A 19,686-nucleotide genomic window follows, 5' to 3' on the forward strand; every position below is an offset into this window, starting at 1 on the left:
AAAGCACATATGTACACCTGTTTATTACAGAAAGTGTAGATAAACATCTGGGGCCAATGACCTTCAATGTTAGGCCCCTTAAAACAACAAGCATCATCAGATAAACATATGTACATCAACTAGCCACAAAATGTGTATTATAACTTATGTAAGTTATGACCAGCTGGTTCCTTGGCTAAGAGGTCACCACAGTGGCTGCCAGTTCAGAGAACCCCGGGGACAATTTCCGTCTGGGTCAAGAACATTAACCAAGTTTGGTTAATTCCTCTAGTCTGACAGCTGGGTGTTTACGATCACCTCTGTATGTATCATCATTCACACACAAGATTCCATAGTACACAGGAGCACATAATAGATTGGTGTCAGGAAGGGCATGCAGATGTAAAACTAAGCTTAGTCTACATTATTTCCAAACCCAGATCATCAGCAAAATGCTAAGAAAGAAGATGGCTCTACTTAAGAAACACTTACATGTTAGTAGACTTTGCATTCCTGTCATTCATCTGAAGTGGGAGTTGTTCTTCATCCTACAAAAATAAGGGTGCACATTGATTAAAGTTATCTCTCAACACAAGGATCTGTATTATTCTTGAGTTCAATAACCTCTTATCAGGTTTGAATTGTTCACACATTATTGGATTACTCAAATGGTAAACTTTCAACTTCTAAAATTCTACAGGCATCTTCAAATTCCACACTGATTAAGTAGTGTTTCAACTTGAAACACAACTATCACTAAATTGGTCTGGGACAATACTAGTTTGTTACTTAATAATTTTCTTTTATAATAATAATGTTATTTCCTTTACGTCCCACTAACAACTTTTATGGTTTTCAGAGATGCCGAGGTGCCGGAATTTAGTCTTGAATAATTTCTTTTACGTGCCAGTAAATCTACCGACACGAGGCTGACATATCTGAGCACCTTCAAATACCAGCGGACTGAGCCAGGATCGAACCTGCCAGGTTGGGGTCAGAAGGCCAGTGTCTCAACCGTCTGAGCCACTCAGTCCAGCTTATCAGGAATGCTTTGGGAGTTAAATATACCTTAGTTGATAAAATATCAAACTTACAGGAAGAAAGAAAACTTGTGACGGTATTCATTCATTTGCAAATGATTTACCATAAATTGATTTAAAAGTATTTCATGGGAATGTAATATATATTTCAGTTCCTGAAAAATAATAATTTTGGCCATATTCTGACATCCACATCCCCTTGAATTACTTTTGTTCACTATTTAATTGTGTAATCTTTCTATAATTGCATAATAGATTTAAAATAATATGGTGAACATAAGAAGGACTAATTTATTGAAGGGTTCAAATGGACTAGGCTACAATGATTGCACTTTAAAGAGATGGCTGAAAATAAGCAGGAAAAAGAATTGTCCATGGCTGGACAGTCATTGTGTTAAAAAGTTATATTTCTCATAGTTGTGTAATGTTGCATCAACACACTGAAGATTTTCGGCAGTGCAAGAACAGGAAATGACCTGATTTCTTGGTTTCTGCAGCCTTATTATTAAGATACAGCCCCAACATTTATCTGGTGTTAAAATGGGGAAACATGGAAAAACATCTTTACGGCTTTCGATGGTGGAATTCAAACCCACAATCTTCTGAATGCAAGCTCACAGCTATGAGATCATAACCGTATGGCTTACTTGTTTGGTGTTAAAAAGTAAAGTATGCACTTGAAATTTAACAGAATTTTAATTTACATCTCCAAGAACTATTTATATTATTATGACAAATAAAAAGAAATGGATAAACAGGATGAAATGTCCTTTTCTGAGCACATGCACGGACTAGATGTTATTGTGGATGAATCGTACATAAACTAGAAAAGAGGCCTGAATATCCGTGAACACAAAAATGGCAGTGACAGAGAAAATCGTGGACAAAACATCCATAGAAATGAACAGGTAAGTACAGGAAAAGGTGGTATGGAGGGCTGCCCCAAACTTGTCAAAACAAACATTCTGTTACAGTGTACAAATTAAATCTTACCCTCCCATTATGTTCACACCACTTAAAAAGTGATGATTCCCTTTCAACTTCTGGAAGCAACGTAGCCATATCCTCCTGCTTTATTTTAATATCTCCCGTGTAATCATGATCAACTTCAAAAGGCAATCCCTGAAATTGAAATATATTTTACAACATGGGAAAATACCTACCAGATATCATAATCACCATAGGCATTCATTCACTGAAAAGTACAACAATTTACAGGTATAAATCACTTGGGTGAATCTTATAACTTATAGCAAAAACAAAATATGTCATTTAGGTGAGTCTTCGGCATATCACCAAATAAACAAATACACAATTGTTTTCAAATAGATAGTGTTATGTACGATGAAATCACATAAGAATCAATCTAAGGGCAGCTATGTTTACCGAAAAGGCTACATACTCCATATGTTAACATGTAACGAAAATTACCTTTTGGTCCATATCGGCTAGTTCTAGTTAAAAAGTAGAATTTAATCCAACTTGTTCAATACACAATGCCAGCAAACTTTAAAATTAATACATAATTATCTAAAATGTAGACATGTTTTGGTCTATGGGCCATCATCAGCAAAACTTTTGGAACATTTACATATAAAAATTTAAAACACTTGTGTGAGAAAGTTTCTTTAGAAAATTATAGTTGTCAGTGCAATTTTCTTGGTGGAATGATGAAGTGAGAGCAGCCTGTAAACGTAAAAAGAAGGCTTATCAGAAATGGCTCCAAACAAGGGCCGAGGCAGACAGGGAGTTGTACGTAGATGAAAGAAACAGAGCGAAACAAATAGTTGTTGAATCCAAAAAGAAGTCCTGGGAAGATTTTGGTAACAACCTGGTAAGGTTAGGTCAAGCAGCAGGGAAACCTTTCTGGACAGTAATAAAGAATCTTAGGAAGGGAGGGAAAAAGGAAATGAACAGTGTTTTGAGTAATTCAGGTGAACTCATAATAGATCCCAGGGAATTGCTGGAGAGAATATTTTGAACATCTTCTCAATGTAAAAGGAAATCATCCTGGTGGTGTTGTGAACAGCCAAGCAAATGGGGAGGAGGAAAATGATGTTGGTGAAATTATGCTTGAGGAAGTGGAAAGGATGGTAAATAAACTCCATTGTCATAAGGCAGCAGGAATAGATGAAATTAGACCTGAAATGGTGAAGTATAGTGGGAAGGCACGGATGAAATGGCTTCATAGAGTAGTAAAATTAGCATGGAGTGTTGGTAAGGTACCTTCAGATTGGGCAAAAGCAGTAATTGTACCTATCTATAAGCAAGAGAACAGGAAGGATTGCAACAACTATCGACGTATCTCATTGATTAGTATACCAAGCAAAGTATTCACTGGCATCTTGGAAGGGAGGGTGTGATCAGTCGTTGAGAGGAAGCTGGATGAAAACCAGTGTGGTTTCAGACCACAGAGAGGCTGTCAGGATCAGATTTTCAGTATGCGCCAGGTAATTGAAAAATGCTACGAGAGGAATAGGTAGCTGTGTTTATGTTTTGTAGATCTAGAGAAAGCTTATGACAGGGTACCGAGGGAAAAGATGTTCGCCATACTGGGGGGACTATGGAATTAAAGGTAGATTATTAAAAGCAATCAAAGGCATTTATGTTGACAATTGGGCTTCAGTGAGAATTGATGGTAGAATGAGTTCTTGGTTCAGGATACTTACAGGGGTTAGACAAGACTGTAATCTTTCACCTTTCCTGTTCGTAGTTTACATGGATCATCTGCTGAAAGGTATAAAATGGCAGGGAGGGATTCAGTTAGGTGGAAATGTAGTAAGCAGTCTGGCCTATGCTGACGATTTGGTCCTAATGGCAGATTGTGCCAAAAGCCTACAGTCTAATATCTGGGAACTAGAAAACAGGTGCAATGAGTATGGTATGAAAATTAGCCTCTCGAAGACTAAATTGATGTCAGTAGGTAAGAAATTCAACAGAATTGAATGCCAGATTGGTGATAGAAAGCTAGAACAGGTCAATAATTTCAAGTATTTAGGTTGTGTGCTCTCCCAGGATAGTAATATAGTAAGTGAGATCGAATCAAGGTGTTGTAAAGCTAATGCAGTGAGCTCGCAGTTGCGATCAACAGTATTCTGTAAGAAGGAAGTGAGCTCCCAGACGAAACTATCTTTACATCGGTCTGTTTTCAGACCAACTTTGCTTTACGGGAGCGAAAGCTGGGTGGACTCAGGATATCTTATTCATAAATTAGAAGTAACAGACATGAAAGTAGCAAGAATGATTGCTGGTACAAACAGGTGGGAACAATGGCAGGATGGTACTCGGAATGAGAAGATAAAGGCTAATTTAGGAATGAACTCGATGGATGAAGCTGTAAGCATAAACCGGCTTCGGTGGTGGGGTCATGTGAGGCGAATGAAGGAGGATAGGTTACCTAGGAGAATAATGGACTCTGCTATGGAGGGTAAGAGAAGTCGAGGTAGACCAAGACGACGATGGTTAGACTCGGTTTCTAACGTTTTAAAGATAAGAGGTATAAAACTAAATGAGGCCACAACACTAGTTGCAAATCGAGGATTGTGGCGACGTTTATTAAATTCACAGAGGCTTGCGGACTGAACGCTGAAAGGCACAACAGTCTATAATGATAATGTATGTATGTATGTAATGTATGTGCAATTTTCTTGTTAAACTTCTTGCATATTTTTTGTTATGATGTGTAAACATTGTTAAAATGTTCTTTGGTTTATATTCTTAATGGAATTAAACACAAATAGTAAGTAGTGGAAGTTTGTTGAAACTTATATGACTAACTTTTGACAAATGTGGACCAAGATTGATTTTGTAGTCATCAATCTTCTAAAAGTTATATGATTTACTCTTCAAGTCTCTCCACAATTTTAACAGAATTTTTCCTTCTTCCAGGTTCCATCTCATAGAGAACAGAACACACTATGTTTGTGTAAATGAATGTGAAAATAAGGAACTGAATATTTTTTGCAGTGTCCCTCAAGGTTCAGTCTTAGACCCTTTTTTGTTTCTTGTCTATATATTACATTTCTGTTTTTTTTTAACTTTAGGAGAAAAATATGCTCTTTGCTGATGATATAAATATATTCTACACAGCAAACAACATACAAGGAATCATTACTTTTATGTACGATGATATTCAACTAATCTCTAAATGGTTATGATTAAATAAGCTTTTGCTAAATACAGAAATATAAGTTTTGATCATCTTCCATAAAATACATTCCAAAATTACGTATTCTGATAGTTAATGGTATTTCTGTACATAAAGTTACATTCATAAGATTTCATGATTGATCAGTGACCACAATTCATCTTGGAATGAACATATTAAGCGTGTCTGTCAAAACATCAACAAGAGTAAATGAGACACTGCACAGCATTAAAGGCCTAATCACACTGCCAACTTGCTTGGGTTCAAAAAAAATTAAGCACGCACTTGAATTTTAACAGAGTTTTAATTCACATTTGCATCAATAATTTATATTACAAATGTAAAATAAAAAGAAATAGACAAATAGGATAAAATGAGTAATTTTGAAGTCGACATAATGAATGGATTTATTGTCAGTCAGTGAGAAACAATGGATAAATGTCCTATTCTGGATGAACTCACATGTAATAAATATTGTGCACAAATCTGACATAAACTAGAGAAGTGGTCCTAATTCTGGTGGATGAAAACAAGTCTGTAACCAAGAGAGTTGTGGACGAAATGTCTTTAGATATGAAAGGTAAGGACAGAAGAAGGTGCTATGAAAAGTTGCATGAAACTGTTCAATGGACTGATGACCCGAACAACAATAAAAACATTGTTACAGTATAAAAATTAAGTCTTACCCTTCTGTAACCTTCACACCATCCAGAAAGTGATGATTCTTTTTCAACTTTTGGAAGCAATGTAGCCATAACCTCAGGTTGTATTTTCATATCTTCTGAGTCATCATATTCAGCATTCAAAGGTAATCCCTGAAATTGAAATAAAGTAATATACCTACCAGATATCATCACCATAGGCATTCATTCACAAAAAGTATGATTTACAGAGATAAAGTGATTGGGTGAATATTATAACTGCAAAATATAAAATACAAATTTGGAGCAGTCTTCAGCACATCACTAGGGCAAGTAATAACAAATAACTGTTTTCAGGTAGATAGCATTATGTATGAAAAAATCCTGTAAGAATCGATCTGGGAGCACCTATGTACGTAGGTTGTTTGAAAAGTTCTCGGAATGTACTAGAATTAAGTATCTTACCTCGGTGGTACTGCTTTTATTTTTCAACATAGTCTCCCTGTAGACTAATGCATTTGGTCCAGCGATGTTCCAATGCCTTGATCCCATCTCGAAAATGAGATTCCTCCAGGCCTGCAAAATACGTCTCCAATTCGGCTGTCAGTTCTTCCCTTGTAGAAAATCTCCGTCCACCAAGGAAAATTTTCAGCTTGGGGAATAGTTGAAAGTCTGATGGTGCCGAATCAGGTGAATAAGGTGGATGTGTCAACAATTCGTACCCCAGTTCATGAAGTTTTGCATGGCAATAACACTTGTGTGCGGCGGAGCGTTGTCCTAATGAAAGATGACTTTTCCTTGCCAAACCAGCCCTTGTTTCGCATATCGTTTCCTGTAGTTGGTCTAGTAGGTTTGCATAGTAATGCCCCGTAATTGTTTGGCCAGTGGGAAGATAATATATCAGCAGAATGCCTTTTGCATCCCAGAAAACTGAGACCTTGACCTTTCCGGCCGAACGCACTGCCTTTCCTTTCTTTGATGGTGGTGAATCAGCATCTTTCCACTACTTTGACTGCTGTTGTGTCTCTGGGGTATAGTAGTGGACCCAAGTTTCATCTATAGTCACAAACCAGCGCAAAAAATCTTGTTGGTTGCACTGAAAACGGGCCAGACTTTGTTCGGACATTTCCAGTCTGGTGCGTTTATTGTCCAATGTCAAGAGCCGCAGCACCCATCTTGCGGATAATTTTTTCATACCCAATTCTTTGGTCAAAATATAATATACCCGTTCAGAAGACATCGCTACAGCTTCAGCAATCTCCCACACTTTCAATCGACGATCCTCCATGACCATTTTATGCACTTTTGCGATAAATTCTGGGGTCGTTACACTTGGCCGTCCACTACGCGGATTATCATCCAAGCTCTCCCGACCAAATTTAAATTCACTGGTCCACTTGGCAACAGTTGAAAATGAAGGAGCAGAGTCCCCCAGTATGTTCTGAAAGTCGGCATGACTTTCCTTTGCTTTCATACCTTTCTTTACAAAGTATTCAATCACTGCTCGAATCTCAGTTTTTTCCATTGTCACAAATCACTACGCGGGAACAACAACAAAGAGTCAGCACTACCACACTCCTGATGCTAGAGCACTGACACGCCACGTGTTCACTCACAAAGGATGTGCGATTATTGCGCGGGAACCTCGTTGCTCTAGCACTGACATCTAGCGGTGACTCTGAGAACTTTTCAAACCGTCCTCGTATATCTGGAAGGCTACATACTACATAGCCTAAGTAGACAGCTGACAGGAAAAACAGAACTCAGCAGTGGTGGTGCAGCAGTATGTAGGTTGAAATATTTTGTTACTAAAACAGTTAGGGGTAATGGTGTATTATAATAAAATGCTTCAGCATTATTGTGTACCAACATTTTTTCAAACAATTTATTTTGCACATCCCAGAAAATACTATGGTCCACAGTTTCTTTAAAATGTTCAAACAGAAACTTTTGCAATAATTAACTTCATAAGTAAAAGCTAAACAGAAAACTCAAAAAGGAATTGAGTATCTATGAAACTGTGCAATAAATATGAAGCTGGTGAGTTGTCCTGTATAAAATATATTTAATGAGATTGACATAACTACCAGGCAATTTTAAATTTTGAAACAATTATATCGAATCCAAGAACTATTTTTTAAAATGAACAGTCTTTCAATCTCTGAAATACATCCAGACACTTTCAAGTCTTGTAAATGAGGGAGAGAAGTTATTTAGTGATTAAACCTCATTTCACATAAACCGGATCACATAAATACGGAAAGCGCACCAAAACGATATGTGTACTGGATGAAAGGGAACCTTGCAAAGCGATTATACAGGATAGTATAGCCCTTTCAGACCGTGTACGCACAATTGTGAGGGTTCGTATTTTATTTATGTCTGAGCTTATTTGACGTTTTCTTGGTGCTAGACCAGACTGCAGTGCTTGTGCGGGACATATAGCATGTACTTCAGCTGTTTTTATTTTGTAGTTGACCACCAGGCGGCAGGAAGAAAAGTTCAAAAATACAGTTCATTAGCAATATGGCGGGAAGCAGTTATGCCTAAAGTAAGCATTTATTTATTGCATTCATATTAATCTAGAAGCTTTACTGAATATCAGAATATAATCAATGAAGTGTGTAGATTGTGAAGCAAATGTAAATTGTGAACTTACAACATCGTACGTAATACCATGAGGTTTTGAATGTTGATATGCACATATGTGCAGGCTAGGTTTCCTTACAGGCAATGCATGCAGGAGTGCTGGTGCTGTCACAAAAAGGACTGTGAAAGAAAAACTCATACTCTACGTGAGAAATGTAATGTATAAGATTTTAATTGTTTAAAATTGTTCCACACTGTAAAATAGAACATTTGATCATGTACATGTGCATATTCACATTCACTGAGTTGAATTTTTTAATTTTTTATTTTTTGCAAGTAGAGAAATGAAGTCCTGACACGCACATTTGTGTGGGTTCTGTTTTTCAGCCGATAGTTCTTATTTTGTAAAATAAACTGTAAAAACATGTATTTGAGAGTATTTTAGTACGTTTTTGACGTTTTGACACCTCCAGATTTCTTTCAGGTCTGACGACAAGCTGCTGTGCCAAAAGGGCAGTAATAGCAAAACTCCTTCTCAATGTAGAAAATGTAATGTTTACTTGTGTTTGAATGAAGATTTACTTGTTTTAAATTATTCCCCACTGTAAAATAGAACATTTGATCATGTACATATGTATATTCACATGCATTGAGGTAATTTTTCTTTTTTGTAAGTAGTGAAGTAAGTCCTGACACACACAATTGTGCACGTGCTTTTTTCAGATGTTAATTTTTATTCTGTAGAATAAACTAAAAATGCATATATTTAACAGCATTTTAGTCAGTTTTTGACATACAAACAAAAATTCACACTGCCAGTTTTCTTTTAGGTCTGAAAGGGATAGAATGATATTTGCAAGGTATCCATGGAAACAATAGAACAATAGAACCTACTATAGGTATTGTACTGGTATGTTGCAAAATTTAATACTTTTAGGTCAGCTAACACAATATGCATGAAGCGAAGTGGCTGTGCCACAGCTGTGGAGCCCAACTCTTGCATTCAGGAGAACGAGTGGTTTCATACACAATCTTCATCGATTTGATTACATTATTCTTTAGCTTTACAAGATGCCCTCACTGCATTATTCCACAAAGACATTCGCTTTTAGTTATCCTTACATACAGCATTTTTTAAGCATTCCCGTGCTGTTTATATATCAACAACCCTTATTCCACCCATTCATTCTCTTTCTATATCCTGAAACTGCTTTTGTCTATACTTTGGAATATTTTGCTAATCATATCCATGTACTTCATTCTAATTTCCTTGTCCTGGATGCCCTCATTTCTTATTTATTTATTTATTTATTTATTTATTTATTTATTTATTTATTTGTTTACTTCTTGACTTATTTTATATGGCATGGCTCAGGCTATGAAGCTTGCTGTTAAACCAAACTATCTTATATGTGCTACATTGCACAAACTACAGAGTCTTAAGGTTCCTAATAACATATAATTATGAAATTAAACTTAAATAACAGTTATAAATGAAAGGTAAATTTTTGAGATTTACTATAAAGAAATATTACATTACATACCAAATTCTTTAGTCTATCTACCATTTACAAAACCTCTTTTTAAATACACTGATGTATCCACAAAGACGCACACAAAATGATGTCAGTTGTATACCCTAACTTTATTACAAACTGTTATACATTTGCCACACACACATCAATTAACCACCATTGTGAACAACTGCCTATCACAAAGAATGAGAAGACTGCAACCAATGCATGTCAACTACCAACGCAACAAAACCAATTCACATACTTCAAGCACTCGCTAACACAACTACCTCACAAGTGTAATCAAAACAACAACTGTTAAACAATAACTCAACTCCACCATCAAGACTGCCTCCTTATGTATGTTGCCTGGCCAGGCTTCTAGAAAAATTTGACACAACATATCTTCTTGTAAATTCTAGAGTGTCCAATAGTATAGTTACGATGTAAGGAAGGTTCTACATAGTTCTCGTCGTACATAGCGTGTTCTGGATATTACGGTGTGTTGCACAATACTGTAGTGGATTACACACCAGGTAATAATAAATTATATACTATTAATTATGTGTTCTTACAATAATTAAACTCATATTAATATATATATACAGCACATGTTTCATGGCACAGCCTCACAAATAATACAATCGTCTGTATGTAAGTAAGTAATAATACTAATGAGTGGATGTAAACACTGCATACCCATACCTTACAAGTGATGATGATAATAATAATAATAATAATAATAATAATAATAATAATAATAATAATAATAATAATAATAATAATAATAATAATAATAATAATAATTTGAGCTCAATACTTGCATTATTTATCCATGGGTTAAAGAATATTGTTTACAAGTTACCTTAGTCTATTACACTTGCGTCAACATTTCTACTATGTATGTCTCTAATTACAGTCGGAAAGAAATTCCGGGAGCATGTGGCTGCAGGTATGAATGAGTTTCCGTAACCTTTCGTGCGGTAAATTTGGAAGTTAGCCAGGAAAAAGTTTCTGACTATGTAGGTATACTGTTTGGGGATGACAAGCATTTGATAAACATTAGATAAACATTAGATAACTTGGTGTGTCTGTATGGAAGATGTTGTGGACAAGCAAACCCGAGTGAAGGTTTCTTCTCTGCCTCAACAGGTGTTCAGGACAGGGTGATATATAACAATACCTGAGCATATTAAAATGGATGCATGTATTATACTCCCGCTGAAGTTTTAGCGTTAAGTGTGGTGCTTAGGTTGTTGCATATTACGTCACCATAATCAAAGATGGGTGAAATTAAGCTTTCAGTAATTAACTTCCTCATATTTAGTGGAAGGAGATCCTGCAACTTTGAAAGGAGTACAAGGAAAAGAATACTCATTGGCAAGTTTTCATTGTGTGCTCCATCCAGTTTAAGTACTTATCAAAACTGAGGCCAAGGTTCTTTACAGTTTTGTTTATTTGTATTGGTGTTGCATGGAATAGGATTGGAGCAATTTTAACACTTTTCACTTGGTGTGATTATTTTTGGATCCTATTATGATTGCTTGCTATTTGAAGGACTGACTTTAAGAGAATTAATTTTAGTCCAGTCTTTTACATTTTCTAGGTGATTATTTAGTTTGTTAATGACTAGCTGGATGCCTTTCAGGTTTGTATGTACGAGGTGTGTTTTTTAAGTAAGGTCCGTTTGAAAATAAGTACACAACGAAAGGTTATTTCAAAAAAGTAAATACATTTTCAGAAAGTACATACGTCACTCTATTTTTCGACTCAGCTGCCAAGTTTGTTCAAACACTTATCATACCTCGTAACCAATTTTAAAATACCCTCTTCATAGAAACTTGCCGTCTGCTCCAATAACCAAGAGTTCAGTGCTGTTTTCATGTCGTCATCATCATTGTAATGGTTGCCACTGAGGTGATGTTTGAGATGGAAGAACAGATGGCAATTGCTCGGCGCAATATCAGGACTGTAGGGTGGGTGGTCTAAAACTTCCCAGCCAAAACTGTCCAATAAATTGCGGATCTGACCTGCAGTGTGAGGTCTTGCATTGTCATGGAGAAGGACAATTCCCTTTGTCGGCATGCCCTGTCTTTTCTTTTGAATCGCTCTGTGTAGCTTTCTCAGCGTTTGGCAGTTTGCTTCTGCATTGGTAGTGGTTCCTCGTTGCATGAAATCGACCAACAAAACACCATGCCTATCCCAAAACACAGACGCCATGATTTTGCACTGGGACAGAGTCTGTTTGGCCTTCACCTTTACAGGCGAGTGTGTGTGTCTCCATTCCATGCTGGTTCGATTCAGGCATGATATGCGAAACCCATGTTTCGTCTCCAGTTACGATCTGACTCAAGAAGCAGTCACCTTCTTCGTCATAACGAGTCAAGAACTTAATCGCACACTCTAATCTTTGGTTTTTGTGGTCCTCTGTTAGGAGTTTCGGGACCCAACGGGAGCACAGTTTCCTAAACTTTAGGTGTTAAAAAACAATGTTGTAAAGCACTGATCTCGACACGTCAGGAAATTCGTTTGAGAGACCTGTTATTGTGAAGCGCCTGTTATCACGAATCTTCGCTTCAACTAAAGCCACCAAATCATCTATAATCAAAGAAGGGCGACTGGAGCGGTCCTCATCATGGATGTTGTTACGGCCATCTTTGAATTGTCGTACCCACTTACGCACTTTGCTTTCACTCATAACAGTATCACCGTACACTTCGCAAATCTGTTGCTGAATTTCTGCAGCAAACAGGTTCCTTGCTGACAAAACCGTATCACTGACCGAACCTCACACGCGGCGGGCGAGTTGATAGTCTTAAACATTTTCAAAGCACAGAACAGAACCGTACAGGTTAGCTACAGAGCTGAAACTGAGCACAGTTGTTCCCGAGGCATGCCGGTACACGACACACATCCTCGTTGCAATATGTGCGCGAACTACTAGTGTCTACAACAAAACGGACCTTACTTAAAAAACATGCTTTGTGTATATATAGTTGAATGCCATCTGCGCAGAAATGGTATTTACAAGTTTTGATATATTCTGGTAGGTCATTCAAGTACAGTGAATATAGTAGTGGCGTTACAAAACTGCTCTGAACTTTGCCAAATTCAGTTTGTTACCAGAGTGATCCTTTTGTATCTACTGACACACACTGCTACCACCCGATTAAATAAGAGTGCAGTCACATCAGTATGCTTCAAGAAAATTTTTGTGCTTGTAGTTTGGCTAATAATATTCCCCTGTTCAGAGAGTCAAATGCTTTACTTAGGTCTAAAAGTATAAGGATAGTTATTTGTCCATTGTCCATTTCTACTTGAATGTTATTTGTAACTTTTACTAGTGCTGTGGTTAGGTCTAAATCATGATTGGTATTTGTTGAGTAAATTGTGTTTGTTCAGGTCATTTGTTATCTGACTGTGAACAACCACTTTTCTTAATATTTTACTAAGACAAGGAAGAATGCAAATTGGTTGAAAGTCTTTGGGTTTTGTTGGATTATTGATTTTTCTTATTGGTCATATTATGGCATTTTTCCATATATTGGGAAAGATTCCTGTCATGAGTGAGGTATTTATTATATGCATAATTGTTGGGAGAGCAATTTCAGAGGGCCTTTTAATTAATGTCAAATTTATTCTGTCGCATCCAGTGGCTCCTGACTTTATTTCATGGATTGCTTTTCTGACATCATTAAGAGTTACATGTCGAAAAAAAAAAATCTTCTCCATCGGGTTTTCTTTTTGCATGTAGTCTGTTGACTGTTTCCTTTTCAGTTCATTCATCTGTATGTGAATTTTGTGAGCAGAAATATTTATTTAATTCAAATAATGGCAAGTAAGTATTGTTTTTGCCGGTTGTATTTTTTGTCAAACCAATGTTGTTAAGAATTTTCCAAACATTAACCCTTATTCAACTGAAGAGAGATTTCACTTTTTCTATCGTAGGCCTAGAGATAATTAGTTCAGTATACCTAGTTTAGGTTGTGGTCTGTATCAATGTAAAATCCATGGAATACCTCACATTCTTAATAGATTTCCTGAATTCAAAGCCAGTTATGATATACCACATTTCTCCAAATCCAAGAGGACACCGAATGCAAGATGTCCCCTACTTTTTCCTCCAAAAAAGCTGCCTCTGTGGATCCGTGGTAGAGTGTCGGCCTCCGAATCCCAAGATAGCGGGTTCTAACCCGGCAGAGGTAGTCGGATTTTTGAAGGGCGGAAAAAAGTCCATTCGACACTCCATGTCGTACGATGTCGGCATGTAAAAGATCTCTGGTGATACATTTGGTATTTACCCGACAAAATTAATTAAATCTCAGCCATAGACGCCCAAGAGAGATCCGGTTTACTCTGTCTGCCATCTAGCGGACCTAGAGTAAAACGGAACGTCGAAATTGATGAGCAGACAGCCAGATGGCGTCAAATCGAAATGTCTGCACACGGTAGCTGAGGCCATATGATTATTATTATTATTATTCCTCCAAAAATAAATCAGGCTTATAAGTGCTTTATAAAATCGTATGAATTCCTTTCTTGTACAGTACGCAATTTTAGACTATCTTTGTGTTCACGCCAATGCCAAACATTGGCTTTAGTTATGCCATACTTTTTTCAGCTGCAAAATTATTCTTTATTTCCATAGGTTTAATAACCATTAACTTAAAATTGGCATTATAATATCAAAGAGAACCCAATCAAAATTTGCCGGCAATACCTGGTCCACGTGTTTCTACAAAACGACGATCCATCAGGAAAATATTTCTGCTGTCTATAAAACTGTAACATTTACTCAGTGTCAGACTGCTGCTACATGCATATCTCGCTTGCCGGGTTCAGCTCACTTCAGCGGCTAGTGATGTATAGGCCAAATAAAAATGCGGATGTTGAAGGTCAACGAACGTGTTTATTCTGCCATGGTATAGCCATTCTGCCCCTGCACTTTTTGCACACGTACCTCAAAATTTCACCTTTAATTTTTATATAAACTGTCCTCACTGCAGGCCACTGAATGCATTTTTTGCACAGTACATATTTTTAAGCTATCTTTATCTTCATGCTAACACTGAATATTGGCTTTAGTTAGGCCTATACCATATTTTCTTGCTGCTATACAATTGTTCTTTATTTCCACATGTTTAATAGCCACTAACTTAAAATTGGCATCATAATATCGACAAGAACCTGTTGAAAATTACCTGTTCCACACATATTTACAATACGACGATCCATCATGAAAATATTCCTGCTGTCTATAAAACTTCATTTTACTAAGCATCAGGTACAGTAGACGTGTTATAACTCTGCCACTGAGTAGCCGTGGCCCTTTTAAGAATTAGAACACTCGAATGTCTTGATGCCATTCTGTGGATTTGAGAAACGCTTTTGGGAGGTTAACAGAATTTCATTCTCTTTTCACTATTTCCTGAGATCCAATGATATTATACAGAGGCACTGTACAACTGATTGCCACGGCTAGTGATGTATAATAAAGAGGCGGATGTTGATTTTCAACGAGTTTTGTGCACATGCGTGCGGAGGGTAAAAGCAGCAGCGTGGTTTTTGTGGTAGATGCCAGTGGTGTTCATTACTGTTAGGTTGCAAATGCAAGACGACCCTCGATTTTTCAGGAGATTCTGAGAAAAAAATGAAATACGGTAGTTTTACGAAAATGGTGTCCCTATTACCCCATGTGCAGCAGTGAACAGCCTTATGCTTGAAGAATGTATTCGTAACTCCTAATCCCATACTAGCACAGAAGTCCAGTAAATGCTTCCACTTCTTATAAGCTTCCAGATCATACCGACAGATGTCCATCACCATCTCATATCGTTCAGTTCTATTTCCATACCTCACGTTCAAATTGTCCATTAGCACTATCCTATCCTTCCTGCTGGACCTAACTATTATGTCACTCTTTGCTTTATAAAACGCATGAACTTTGTCCTAATCTGAGCACTCACAAGGTGAATAGACTGAGACAGTTCTTGTCCTAATTCATCCTACTGCCGAATCTATCCACTTCAAATGCTCATTTATGTGCAAAACAGAATCTATGTTGCATGCAATAATATTTCTAACTAGCAAATGTACCCGTGCTTCGCTAGGGTATTCTACATTGTATACGGGTATTGAAGTAAGTTACTCAAGATGCACTGAATAGGATATTTTAAAATTGCATGTCTCTTAGCATTATCCAGAAACACCTGGGGGAGGTTGCCATACATTGTTTCTAATGTAAAGTGTGACTTGTGGAGTTGTGATGATAATGGCACGTCCCATTACCTACTGCATGGTCACAATCGATTTGGCGAGTTTTCGTTACAATGGCAGGCCCCCTTTCCTACTTCCAGACAGATTAGAGTTGACGAGTTTTTATTATAATGGCAGGCACCTTCTCTACTGCCAGTCAAAATTGAGTTGTGCTGTTATTATAATGACAGGTCCCTCTTCTTAATGTCAGTCACACCAGAGTTGGTGAGTTTCCATTATGAGAGCAGGCCACTATGCCTAAAGCCAGTCATATTTTAGATGGGTAAATTTGTTTATAATGGTAGGCACACTTGCCTACCCCCCAACACAATTGGTTAGGGGAGCTTTGAACAAAATTACATGCTCCCTTGACTTCTGCCAGTCAAATCAAGAAGGGAATTATTCATTACAATGGTAGTCCCTCCTTACTAATGCCAGTTATACAGGAGTTGGAGAAGGATCCCATTCCTACTGCTAACCAAAGTTGATGTGGAGAGTAATGATTACAATAGCAGACGCCCTCCTGCTGAGAGTCACTATCGATTTGAAAAATATTAATTATAATGGCAGACACACCCTTTCTACATCGCTATAAATCGACTTCAATGAACATAGATCGACATATGCAGTACATGCAAGTTTACAATATTGCAAACATTCATTTACAGATTAACCGCTGCTAAATTTGCTAAATTATACATCATATCAACAAATGGATTGTACCATAAGACGCTGGTTTTATGATATTTTTTCCTATCTCATCTATTTATGGGTTAGATTGAAAAACATTGAAAAGGGTGAAATTTGGGTAAGGTTTTCTCACAGTGCATTAGTCTTTGGTACTTATATGACAGCTAGAAACATAGAATTTGGCTCATATTGGATATTGGGTAGGCCGATGTTCGTGTAGAATTAGATGATTCTATTTTTTTTAAGTAATTCAAACAATGAATTATATGTGTACAAAGTGAAAAATGTACATACAATCAAGAAATAGAGACAAATCTAATGTATAAGGAATAGAGATATGACAAAACGTCATAGGACCAAAGTTCTAGATCACTCCAAATTGAACTGTGATTGTGTAATCCGTTTTCTGATACGAATTACCGTTTAGCCACAATATACCTCGAAATGAATGTCTGCACCGACATTAAAATTGCTTCAATATTTCGATATCTTTCAGGGATAAAATGTGAAATATTTAAAGATCCTGGAAGCTTTCCATTGCTTACAGGCTAAGATATATAAGTTAGCCAAGTTTTAATATTCTAGTTTGACTGGCAGATTGTGCTGCAACTATGCTTTGGGGAGAGGGGGGTAAAAATGAGGACTTTCCAGGAAACTAAAGGTAACAAATATGCAGAGGGTCATTATTACACCTGAAACTCTATGAAAATGTACGGACACATGGTCGTTATGATTTTATTTATATAAATAGATTAACAGTCCATCTAGATAAACAAATTGGTGAATACCAGGCAGGGTTCAGGAAAGGGCGTTCATGTGCTGAGCAGATTTATATTCTAAAATCACTTATAAAAATATGATCTATGAGAAATCAGAAGAGGACAATCATAACCTTCGTTGATTTCAAAAAGGCATATGATTCCATAGATCGTGGAGTGCTCATGAACGTTCTGCAGGAGTTTGGAGTGGATGAGAAATCTCTGGCCATAATTCGGCAATCTCTTACAAACACTTTTTCTCAAGTCAAATTTATGGGCGAACTCTCAAATCCATTTGAGATAAAAACGGGTTTGAGGCAAGGAGACAGCCTTTCTCCACTACTCTTTAATTGCATTTTAGAAAAAGTTATTAGGGAATGGAGGCTGAGAATGACTGAAAATGGAATGGAGAATGGGGTAAAGATAGGTTGTGGAAAAAATGCGATGATGTTGGATTGCCTTGCCTTCGCAGACGATGTCGTTCTTATTACAGACAACCGTCAAACAGCCAAGAAACAAGTCGAAGAACTACAAAATGTTGCAGTCAAAACAGGGTTAAGAATCTCTTTCGAGAAAACAGCATTCATGGATTCTATAAAAAAAGGCGACACGGACAGACTTGTTACATTGTATGGGGATATCCAGCGTGTGCAAAAATTTAAATACCTGGGAGAAATACTCACCCCCAATGGAGATGAAAAGGAGGGATTAAAGGAGAGGGTGAGAAGGATGGAGCTGGCATTCAGACTATGTCATGACACCTATAAGTCCAAGTCTCTCTCAATTCAGGCCAAGTTAAAACATTATTGCACAGTGGTTAGAACAGAGTGCCTTTATGGAGCAGAAACCTTGACGAGGATGGCTGACCCAGTCCTTGAAAAAAGAGAAAGAAGATTCTTGCGAAAAATCTTAGGCCCTAGAAAGTCGACGAGTGACCCAAACACATTCCGGTTAAGATCGAATTTGGAGCTCTACAAGACAGTAGAAAGAATCACGACTGTGATGAGAAAAAGGAGACTGACGTTTTATGGACATATCAAAAGAATGAACCCTGAGAGATTGACCAACAGAATACTACTTCTGCAGGAAAGGTGGAAAAAACAACCGGGATGGCTTACACACGTGCACAATGACTTGGCAGAAATAGGTATCAAGGAGGAGGATATAAAAGAAAGGACATCATTTAGGAAGAAGGTTGCGGGATTGAGGGATGCGTCTGAAGAGCAACATGCGAAGCCACGGAACATCTCGGTGGAAGAACGAGCAAGAAGAAGTCAAAGACTCAAGAATCTTTGGCGAGAGTGTAAAGAGAAGGGTATCAGTCTGCGTGACAGAAGGAAGATTGTGTAAACGTGGCCCACAGGTGGCCGTATCGATTAATAATAATAATAATAAGATTAACAGTCCTACCCCAAAACTGCCTTTCTCTTCTTAACACCTGTTTAGAACATTTTAACCCTCATCCGTCGGGAGAGGCCCAACATGACATTGTATTGCCCACTGCTCATCTGCCGTCTCTTAGCTGACAAAATACACAATGCTATACTGTACTGCCATCTTTTGGTTCAGCGTAGAATGTTCTAAAATCCAGATACTATTTGACAGTCAGTCAAAAATCTATTATTTAGATGGCAATGTAGCCATCAACTGTATCCAGTCCGCTCACGCACACGAAAGCTTAAGTGATGGTAAACAAACATGGTCGCCATGTGCTCTCCTAGTCGTATAGTGTACTTCAATGTTGTACATATCAGGTAATTGTACAAAACCCCAGTATTTTCGCACCTCTACTCCTTCCTTGTACCCTAAAGAATATATCTAACAGCATCTGACAGTGTCTACAAGTGAACTGGCAATGGTCGGCTTGTGTACCGTAACCCAACATGTAGCTGATGCTGATGGCTGGCGCAATTATAAATCAACAGATCCCGATTTCAAGAAATCGCTGTTTAGAGTGGTTTCAGGCTACAAACTGATGCAAGGTATGAAACCAGAGAATGAATTAGAGTTTTTCAATTGGTTTTTACCAATAATTTGTTCAGTGAAATTACTAACGAAACATAATTTGTTTTA

The 19,686-nt window shown here is 37.4% G+C and overlaps 1 protein-coding gene across 1 annotated transcript in view; it reads right to left on the reverse strand.

Annotated features, from left to right (window-relative positions):
* LOC136885403 (zinc finger protein 140) overlaps positions 1–19,686 on the reverse strand; it is a 63,076-nt gene that overhangs the window by 22,583 nt on the left and 20,807 nt on the right. The window contains exons 5-7 of the mRNA XM_068230331.1: positions 5,853–5,981; positions 2,013–2,141; positions 472–527 (exon numbers count right to left, since the gene is read on the reverse strand). Coding sequence (XP_068086432.1) covers positions 472–527; positions 2,013–2,141; positions 5,853–5,981 — 314 coding nt within the window. The remainder of the gene's footprint in view (positions 1–471; positions 528–2,012; positions 2,142–5,852; positions 5,982–19,686) is intronic.

The sequence above is a fragment of the Anabrus simplex genome, chromosome 14, assembly GCF_040414725.1.
Source record: "Anabrus simplex isolate iqAnaSimp1 chromosome 14, ASM4041472v1, whole genome shotgun sequence".
NCBI classification, from domain to species: Eukaryota; Metazoa; Arthropoda; class Insecta; order Orthoptera; family Tettigoniidae; genus Anabrus; species Anabrus simplex.